This window comes from Anguilla rostrata, chromosome 6, assembly GCF_018555375.3.
Source record: "Anguilla rostrata isolate EN2019 chromosome 6, ASM1855537v3, whole genome shotgun sequence".
Lineage (NCBI taxonomy): Eukaryota > Metazoa > Chordata > Actinopteri > Anguilliformes > Anguillidae > Anguilla > Anguilla rostrata.
The window spans coordinates 54,353,284-54,363,968 of record NC_057938.1 but is presented as its reverse complement, the minus strand read 5'-3'; the positions used below and the strand labels follow the sequence as shown (position 1 = coordinate 54,363,968).

The following is a 10,685-nucleotide window of genomic DNA, read 5'->3' as shown; positions in this document are numbered from 1 at the left end:
AGGGAATACGGGCTAATCCGGTACTCTCACCTTCACCTGTCCGCCAGGTGCTCACTTCCTGGCTGTACGTGGTGGTTGTCCCACGGCTAGTCCTTTCGCCTGACGTCAGAAGAAATGGCGGATCCGGAGAGAGCAGACGTATCTCCGTTCGACTCGGAAGGTGAGTGTTCAGCCTGATTTAAAGTTTTTTAAGTTAATGATATTTGGCAACCATGGTAAAAAAAAAAAAAGTGACTAATGAATTCAGTTGTTGGCGATGCGGAAAGTTTACTCCAAGAGTGCGGGCGTGCAAACAGGTTAAAGTGAATGGAAGCATTCGTGTCCGATCACAAGATGGGGATTACCGTCAATTTGGCACGGAACCAGTGTATTAAATAGGCTACACTCTAAGGGTATGATAATGACCCCGTTTAAAGTGAGTGCGGGACAGCCATTGGTTTTGGGATATCGATTATGAGAGTATAGCCTTGTCCGTTCTTTTATTTGTCCAACTTCATAAAATCTGTTTAATTCCACGCGTTAAGGCATCTCGCATTCTGGCTCTAGTCCGCAAACCAGCGGATACCATTGAAATAGCCTACGGGTTTGATGCAACCCGATCAGGTGCACCTTACTTTAAATGGTGCGCTGTTTTTTTTCTTCTTTCTTACTCGCTCCTGCTTGTGCTTCCGTTGCAACTTGTATTTCAAATAAACAGTACGCTTGTAAATATTTTCAGTAAACAACTGTCGAAACGGCTGTTGGTGGATTGAACTCGACGGACCTCGGTATTCTGTCCTGGTCCCAGAATTGGACGTAGCAAAGCAATCGTCTTTTTTTGTCATGGCCTATAGTCTCCAAACTGCTGCGTAATTACGTTTAATTAAAATGAGTCATTTCAATAGTATCAATAGTAGGAAACTGTTTGTCAGAACGTGGGCTATATAAAATGTATTTTTGAAATTGTAGACCTATGTGTCGCGTTTAAGCTGATAATGATTCCGTAATTAGATTAATGATCCCAACACGCGAGTTTGGCTGTACGCACCGAAGTCATTGTTGCTGCATACCAGATGCGTTTTTAAGAAAGCTGAATGGCCATGCATTATAAATGACTGTTCGTTTCGTTTCGTTTTGTCATTTAGATTATTTTGGACTGTGTCACGGTAAAGTAGCCTATCAAAATAAAACCCACATTGCATTTAAAGTAAAGGACTTTGTAAGTCTCTTTTAAAAGGCTACCAATGGTCTGATTGGTCAAAAAGACAAAAACATAAAATAAATCCAACACTGTTCTGTGAAGCCGTGGGGTCCATCCCTTACAGCAGCTGTCACACCTGAGGCTGGTGACTTGGAACAGGTATCTGAAGGTGTGCACTCAGGTGTCAAGGAAGGGATTTGTGATACCCTGTTGACAGCAGAGTATCGTATCCCCCCGCTGTCAGTATCTGGTTTCTCTTTCCTATTAGCCTTTAGCCTATGTCTCCCGCAGATTCGGCTTTCCGCTAGTAGTAGTTGAGCTGATGGCCCGCAGGAACGCTTGTCTCTGGGCTTGGCAGTGTCGTAAAAAAGCCTGTTTCCCCGCTGAGGAGACGCAATGCTCCTTATCGGACCAGACCGTGCACGCGGCAAATACTGACGGATTTACGTTCCAAGCGGATTTCACCTCTGGGCTAATTCTTTTGGAATCTCTCTCTCTCTCTCTCTCTCTCTCTCTCTCCTGTGAGAGATTGAGTGTGTTGGCAGAGATCTGAGTATGTCCGCTAGTTCTCAGTTTATTTTACAATTGTGTGTGTGTAGTGCGTGTGTAGTCCGTAGTGCATGGGAGAGAGACAGCAGAGTTGACGAGGTGTAAGTACCGGTAACCGGGCGAGCTCTTTTAAATGCAGACATCGAACAAGAAGTGTGTGCAGATCATACTAATTAGTAGCTCTGTTCCGACCAAGTCCTCTGGAACAATCTGTTCTGTGGCCTGGCGTCGGGCATTCCCTTCTTTCAGTCGATAAATGCAACGCAAGGAACTAGAGGTTTGGGAACTGCGCATGCAACCAGGCGACTGCTGGTTTGAATCCTAGTGGCACAGCTTCTGTACTAAGCTTCAGTTAATGCATGTCTGTATGCGCCGATTGCAGACACGTGTTCCCTTGCAAGTGTGTAAGAAATAAAACAAGAAAAGTAATGCAAAGTAATAATCAACATAAGAAAAATAATAAAAATTAAGAATACACAAAAGCCTTTGAAGTTCAATGAGCATCCACACAATACATTGTAATTAAAGATGTGAATCCTTAATTTCGGACTAAAACAGCTTTTTAACTTAACTGGTGTACTGCTGAGCCTCCTTGGTAATCCATGTGCTCACATTTCATATAAATTAATTTAAAACTGTAGACATATCATAGTGGATTTCGCTGTATTAATATGTGGATATTGAAGAGGTAGGGTGCGTATGTATTGCTGAGTTGATATTTTAAGCACAGCCCTGGTGAGTCGGCCCTTTGGTAAATATTTGGCAATTCCACGGCCCGGCCAGTACTGAGTGTAGCCATGTGACCGTGTAGCTGCAGCCATGGTGATGCTCAGCTGTAAAAAAAATCTGCTTTGGTTTGACTCTCATTGCGTGCGTGTGTGTGTGTGTGCACGTGTGCATGTGCGTGCATGTGCATTTGTGTGTGTGTGTGCGTGTGTGTGTGTGTAAATGGAGAGCTATGAACACTGGAAGCCAGCAGTGCACCCCCCACCCCCAGAATAAATGTGTTGCAGAATAAATGCAAATCCTGCAGAATTTCGCAGAACCCTGTTATTGGGTACAACATTTTCAGCTTTGCTCAATAAATAATCTCCAAGTGTAATAAGTTACCAGCTGGAGTTGGTGCCATCCCAGAATGCTGTGCTCAGCATTTGCATTTATTGTTTCATTTTATTTTATCAGTTTAAAATAACGTTTGTGTTTGTTTTAATTATGTTCATGTTCATGTGCCTGTGCTTGAGGGATCAGTGTTAAAGTCAGCGGGGCTGTGGAGGGAGTTTTAATACACCCGTCTTGGGGAGGACCCGTGAGATCAGTCTCATACGACAAACGGTCACATGAGAGAAAAGGGGGCGGGTGCTCTTGAGAGAAGGGGTGGAGTCTCACATGTTGGCACTTCAGATCCATTTGATCATTGGAACGGCTATGTTTGCTTAACCATCCACACACACATACACCCACATACACAGATGCACACATACATGCACGCACATACTCATGCACACACTCACACTCACACACATACACACACTGATGCACACATACATGCACGCACATACTCATGCACACACACTCACACACACAAACATACACCCACATACACTCACACACACATACACGCACATACACTCACACACACCGATGCACACATACATGCACGCACATACTCATGCACACACTCACACACATGCACACACACATACGCACACCGATGCACACATACACGCACGCACATACTCATGCTCACACTCACACACATACACACACACACGGTCTCACTGTACAGAAATAAAAGGCAGCACTCTGTGCTCGGAGAGCGGCATTGTGGGTAACGGCGCTGCACGGTTAGCGGTGGCGTTCTACAGCGGAAGGGCGGCGGCGCTGGTGGCTGTACCGTTCCGGAAGACCGCACCCCCCCCCCCCCGGTTACCGGCGAGCGATCCGCCGCCGCGCCGTTATCGTCCGCGGCAACCGTCTAACGTTTCATCGTCACGGCAACCGTCCGCCAGGACGCGGATCGGCTTCTCCTGCCTTTTGTTCCCCGCTGAATATTTCAGATCAACCCCCCCCACCCCCTCAGATCCACTCCCAACCCAACCCCCCCACCCCAGCGGTGCCAGCATGAGACACAGGAGAGAGGGATAGCAAAGGAGGGAGAGAGAGAGGGAGAGAGAGCGAGTCTGCTGTCTGTGCCTGGAGGAGGAAGAGGAGGAAGAGGAGGCTGTCAGCCTTGCGTTCGTGTGCTCCGCTCAGACCTGGAAGAGCATCGCCAGCATCTGGGCTTAAAGGAAGTAAGGACAGAGAGAGAGAGAGAGAGAGAGAAGGACGGAGAGGGAGGGAGGGGAAGTGAGAGAGAGAGGGAGACGGAGAGAGAGGGTGGGAGCAAGAGAGAGAGAGAGAGGGAGGGAGGGGAAGTGAGAGAGAGAGAGGGTGGGAGTAAGAGAGAACGAGAGGCAGGGAGAGAGAGAGAAGAAGGGAGGGTGTGAGTGAGTGAGCAAGAGAGAGTGAGAGAGGGAGAGAGGGCAATGCTTACAGCATCCTAGTCTATCTGTCAGTTCCGGATTATTCTCCAGGAGGCTGTGGGGAAGCAGCAGGGCTGAGTGTGTGTCTCTTTTTAAGGTACCCCTGCCCTGCCCTTCCCTCCCTCCTCCCCCCTGACCCCCCACCCCCCTTCGTTTCGTGACTAGCCGCCGCCGCCGCCCCTCCGTACGCTCGTCAGCTGGACACGGACCGTGAGTCAGCCGCTACACCGCGCTTCTCTCTCTCTCACCCCCCCCCCCTCAATGTTTGGGAAGGAGTGAATGAGCAGGCAGCCCGTGCTGATGCTAGAGACCGTTAGCCAGCCTCAGCTGGGTGGACCGGGAGAGCGTTAGCCAGCTTCAGAGACACGGAGTGATAGCCTGCTTCAGCTTCAGTGATCCGGAGACCGTTAGCCAGCTTCCGACTGGAGTCCAGCCGCTGACTGAACATAGAAGGGAAAGAAAAAAAAAACATTTATAAAATAAACCAACAAGGAGGAGGAATACAAAGAGAAAACTAACAGAAGAGGAGGTTCCCCGGTTCCCCCGCCCTGCGCGCCCAGTGGGGGGTGGGCTTTCGGGAGGATGCCGGGTTTGGCCGGCGGGGTGCGGCAGGACCGGCTGAAGAAGGGGTGCAGCCGAGCGGCCGCCCCGGGACTCTTCACCATCACCGAGGAAGACGAGCAGCAGAAGAGCAGCAGCGCGCCGAGCAGGAGGCGGAGAGGTAGGGGGGGCGGGCGGGGGGTTCAGCAGGGTTCCCGAACGCCGCCGGCCCGGCCCGGCCCAGCGGCACACACGCTCACGTCCGGGTTCGCAAACACGCCGTCCGCTGTGCCCCCCCCCCCAGGACAGGGAACCAGGGCAGCTCAGCACAGGGCAGATCTGTGTACCCCCAGTCTGGCTTACGGGACGGTTAGGATCGTGACGGGTCCTGGGGGGGCCCTACTGTCCTGCCCCCGGGGGGGGTAACGCAATGCCTCCAGAATACTCTTAGTGCAGACGCAGAGGAACGCCATTGTCATTTCCACCTCGCGAATCTCAGGAAATCTACAGGTCACATGGAGCCGCGAGGGGAGGGAAGAGAACACTGGGAACCCATTCTGAAGAGGGGGGGGGGGGGGCAGGAATTCAATCTGCAATTAGGTCCCTCTTTTGCTGTTTAGGGTTGCAAGGGTTGTCCTCATTACGCTTCATAACGAGTTTCCTAAATCTCTCTCCCGAAGACCTCTTTCCTTATTCAGCCTCTGCTGGAATGGCATGCGTTTTGTTTTGTTTTGATTATTTTATTTTTAAAACCATGAGCCGCATACCCTACATTTTTTCCCCACCCCAGATTATTTTACAGATAAAACCGTTATCGTTGGTACCTGTGAGACGGCCTGCGAAGGCCTCGGGGCTTTTTGAAACGCACATGCCGTGGGGTTTAAGTCAGCGGCATCAGGAAGTGGCGTCAGGAGCGGTCTGCCGCTGGGAGTGGGCGGTCTCGCGTGTGCTTAGCGGAGTCGACTCCTACACGCGTGGCGGCCCGTGTGCGCTCGTGCAGACCGGCGGACTGCGTCACGTCTGCCTTCTCTGCCGCACCGTGAGAACGCCCGGCTCGCCTCCGGCTCAGGAGAGAGGAGAGAGGAGGGAGAGAGGAGAGAACTCTCTGTCACCCTCTTTCCAGGCCTATTTTCCGGTAATTGTAGCCGGTCCTTATTCTCGTATCGTAATCGGTCGTAATTGTGGTCCGTCGTGGTCAGTCATGAGTTTTACGGAATTGTCTTAAGTAGTTAGATAGCGAGTGTCGGTTTCCTTCTGTGTGGGACTGAATGCTTGTTCTGCTCGCTGTCGAATGCTTAGCTGAGGCATTTTTTGAAGTGCACTAGCTGTAGTCAGCATATTAGATGCCGTGGTTGTTTATGCATAAACATCATACATCCCCCCCCCCCCCTCATCCCTGCGAACCCCTCCCTCTCCCGGCGTAGCTACCCTTGCCAGTAACTGCTCTGAAAATTGCCGATTCGGATCGCGTGGTGTCTTACTTTTGAACTTTCGGGACCTTTGAAGTGTTCGTGAAAAATGAGTAAACGGTAGAGGCAGTTCGACCCTTCTTGTGGTTAGAATGTTCTCAACTGAACATTCTAATTCTGACGTAACAAGCAGTACTGACAGATGAAAGCAGTGGAGTTCTAGAACACTCTACCAAGGCTGAATGTTCAATAGGGGCACGTCACGATATATTGAGTGAAATTCCAAATATTGAACTGTTTGTTTTGTGTTGCATAATGTATTCTGACCTGTACAACAATTGTCTTTTGCCACTCCCAGATAAGTGTTTGTCCATTAAGAGCCTGTGAGGTGAATGTACCCTCAGTGTTGGGGACTCTGGCCGTGAAGCCACAGATGTTTTCCCTGAACTCTGGAGCGCTGGAGATGTTGGCCCTCGAGGGGCCGTGTTTTGAGTTGGCCTGCTTCAGCCTGCCTCTTGAATGGCGGTATTCACCATGGCGATGGTGCCGTTCGGTGGCAGGCTCTGTCTGTCTACCCCCCCCCCCCGGTGGCCTGACAATGGCGGCTTTGATCTGCCGCCAGCGCCACCGTTCCAGAAAATGGGGCATTTTGAGGTCCCCCTCTCCCCTGTCCCATCCTGCCCCGTCCTGCCCCGTCCACGCACATCTCAGTGGATGGCCATGGAAGCCTGTGGTGTTTAGAAGTTAAGGCCTCCATTTTGAACGCTGATGATTATTATATGTGATTTGTATCACCCAGTGAACATTAATTGTGGTCATGGCTCTCCAAGTTTCGGTAAAACGGCACGAAGGTGCAGCGATCCCGTCCGAATTCTTTACCGGCTGACCAGAGCGAAGGATCGGCGCACCTGTCTGTGTCTGAAACCCCGCCTCTGTCAAAAACTCTGGAGCCGGTGAACCTCAGTGAGATGTTTTTTTTTGCGAGTGGCTGTGACGATGGCGCTGTTATTTCTGGCTGCTCACGAGGCTCTTCCTCACCGACTTTGTCTCACAGCTGAGTCAGAGCGTGTGCGTTTTGAGCTGCTGGATTCACTTATCAGGTACACGGGTTTCCGTCGCTGAAATATTTACCTGCGTTACCTGAGATGGCTGCGGGACGCCAGCGTGTGTCTGAGCGCTCAGACGGGGGCGGGATGTTCCTCTGCTGAACTCCCAGGTTGTCTGCCTCCGAAAATGAGCTCGGAAGGACTTGACCTCATGTGATTGATGACCTCGCGGACGGTCAGGGTTGACACTCTGCCTAAACACTTTAGTCTGCTGGTAAAAGACCAATATAGATGGGCTGAATGGCCTGTCCTCATCATTACATTACTTTACATTACTGGTATTTAGCAGAAGCCCTTATCCAGAGTGACTTACACAGCTTTTACATAGGATTAACATTGCATCTATTTATACAGCTGGATACATGCTGAAGCAATGCAGGTCAAGTACCTTGCTCAAGGGTACAGTGGCAGCATTCGAACCTGTGACCTTAAGGTTTCAAGACCAGTTCCTTACCCGTTATACAACACTGCCGCCCATCATTATGCGTCCTTGTGTTCTTATAGTCTCAACTGCTTCTCACAGTGACAACCTCATAACAGTGCTGTTTTCTAATATAAAGGAATACGATGGCTGAATTTAACTTAAGGAACAGCTACACACGTAGGAAGGGTGGATTTGCATAATTGTACGTTTGCTGAAGGCTACAGCAATAGTGCTTTAAGTTACAGTGTCGGGGATCAATTCCATTTCAGTTCAGTCAAACCTGGAAAGGATTTAAATATCTGTTCTATGGACAGCTCTCAAAGTTCTCCATGAACTTGCCAGGGTTTGAGCTTATTTTCTTTCTTAAGAATTATGTAAAAGTAAGCTGAATTAAAATGAGTTCATTGAAAAATCACTGTAGGACATCATAGCATTTTTTCCTTCAATGAAATTCATTGTAATTCATTTTCTGAATTAATTGGCCCTGATTTAAACATTTTTACTAGTTTAATATATTATTAATATAATAAATGTTTTCAGTATAAATTAATAAAATAATTAACTATACTTATAATTATAGAAAAAATTGGCATGCTGCTGCTGCTGTTAATAATATTCATAGTCATCATAGTAATAGTGATAGAACACAATAGTAGTGACAATATTAATATTTCACAGTGCAATTATTTGACTGGTATGACCAGGCCCCTCCCTGTTGTGGCGCGTGACTGACAGGTGTAAGATGGAATGAAGTATAAACACGAGCGGTCCAAGGGCCTTAGCACTCTTTACAGTATGTGAGGTTGTGCACAGGTGTTGGTCGAGAATATTCCTGTTTGTTCTTCAGGAGGGGTAGCACCTGAGTTGACTCCTTGCTTCCTTCTAGCGCGGGGGGCGAAGTGCCAAGCGACAGGTCGGACCGGATAGCGGGGGCGTGGTTCACGTGACCCGACAGAAATGTAAACACTGGCGTGTCACGCTCGCAAAATCGGCTGACTGGCTGGTTTTGCATTGTGGACGGGTCGGTCGGTGTGGGGGCGGGATCGAACCATTCCAGATGCCACGTCAGCACGTCAGCTGTCATTGTCCCCCCGCATGGAAAAAAAAAACCTATTAAACTGCAGGAAGGTCGATTGCCAATATAAAATCACAGTATAAATAAAAAAATAAATGAAAAAACTAACGTGACGTTAGTTTCGGTTTTAGAGTGTTTACAATCGAGGCGCGTGTGTTTGCGTCCGTGAAGCGGCTTCAGCATAATCAATTAATGTATGCACGAGCGCCTGCAACAAATAGCCCGTTGCTAATGCAATCTTGTCCGGACGTGTTTGTTTCATTGTTAAAACGATAGCGACCGGAGAGCTGGAACAAGCGGACGCTTTAGTTTACATAATCAGCAGCAGGGCTCTGGCGACGGTCCCCTCCGGGGTCCTGTGATGTCATCGGCTTATAAACACAACGCTTTGTGTGCACGAACAATGCGCGCGCACGCATGACCAGCCGCTAATCCCGCGTAGCTTCCCCGAGACCGCGGTGAGGCAGGACGGGCTAAGTGGCCCCGGAGCTTTCTTCCTGGCCTTACGGTTGGTTGATTAATGCTAGGAACGGTCAGCATATGGTTATGATAGAAGTGACTGAGGCAAAATTAGAGACGAGGGATACGTTCTGTGGTTATTTTGAAGCCGGACACAATGCAGTTGTTTGGTCAGTCGGCTGGTTGTTGACACAGGCAGTCGACCATGGGGGGCATCTGTCTGGAGGGGGGCGCTGATTGGGATGTTGTGGTGGGGGGTCTGCAGTCACTATCTCCAGCACACAACCCCCCCCCCCAGGTCTGCAGTCTGGCCTAGAGCAGCGTAATCAAGCTGTGGCTGTCCCCCCCCCGTCATCCGTGACTCTGGGTAACCCTCTCATTTAATACTGACGCAGCGGGAGCCTGCGTTTCAGCTCACAACAGCGACCTCCCTGAGGCCTTATCAGTTTATAGTGCGCTGCAAAAATAACAGCGCACTGGCCGTGTCACGTGGGTTTCCACGACGACTGGCCCACGAGCGCCTTCTTCTTTTCATGAGAAGCGCTCCCTTGACATTGAGTTACGGACAACCCCCCCCAACCCCCCCAACACCCGCCCCACACACACGGTGCAATTAAGGCAATTCCTCTCTCTCTCATCTCAAAGCCTTCGGGTTTTTGAAGTGGTTTACTTCATGGGCGCCAAGGTTACGTGACTGAAGGAGGTGTCCTTAAAGGTCCGTTAACACTCCCGCCCCCCCCCCCCCCACCCCCCCCCCCCATAACCACCTGACTGGGCTCAGTGGCGTGCGGGTTGTGTACACGTGCAGGTGCTGTTTGTGTTATTGTACATATGCTGTAATTATGGTGTGATTGTACTTACCCTGAGTATAACTCTCAGACTCTCATTAGCATGAGGCAGAAAGAACCAATAGCTGTCGCAGAATTTATGGAGAGGGATTGTAAAGTTCGGCTGCAGTGCTGTGTGTGTAGGGGCGGTGAGCGGTGGGGGGGAGGGGGAGCCCCTTTTGGCCGAGGACGCAGAGGAGTGCTGAGTTCAGCTGCGGTAGAGGAGGTGTTTTTTTGGCAGGCCTGCTGTTTGTGCCCCAGCCCTGTGCCGCTGCAGCAACCTCCCCCCCCCCCCTCCCACCGCAGCATCGCGTCAGGGGATGAGGCGACTGAGGCAGGCAGTGTGTAACTTACTGGGTAATCAGGCTGCCTCCTGCCTGTTTGTGTTTGCTTGGATGCCCGATTTGGTCTGCTGCAGTTGCTTAATGCACGCATCAAAGCATAGCGATGTTTTTATTTCTGGCTCAGAGGGTGATCGGTTAATGGGTTGGTAAAAGTGTAACGATGCTAATTCAGCGCACGTATCGTACCCGAACACCGCAAAGCCGAGAAACTCCAGCTCGCGTCCTGTCTGTTGCTGTTGGCGCAGGCTGG

The 10,685-nt window shown here is 50.0% G+C and overlaps 1 protein-coding gene across 12 annotated transcripts in view; it reads left to right on the top strand.

Annotated features, from left to right (window-relative positions):
- map7b (microtubule-associated protein 7b) overlaps positions 1–10,685 on the top strand; it is a 45,052-nt gene continuing 34,367 nt past the window's right edge. For 3 of the 12 annotated variants that reach the window (XM_064340627.1, XM_064340624.1, XM_064340623.1), the window contains exon 1: positions 4,420–4,972. In XM_064340627.1, the coding sequence (XP_064196697.1) occupies positions 4,834–4,972 (139 nt within the window). In that variant the 5' untranslated portion in view covers positions 4,420–4,833. Of the gene's footprint in view, positions 161–4,419; positions 4,973–10,685 lie in introns of those variants that run through there. The other 9 variants (XM_064340629.1, XM_064340631.1, XM_064340630.1 and 6 more) reach the window with 8 other exon arrangements.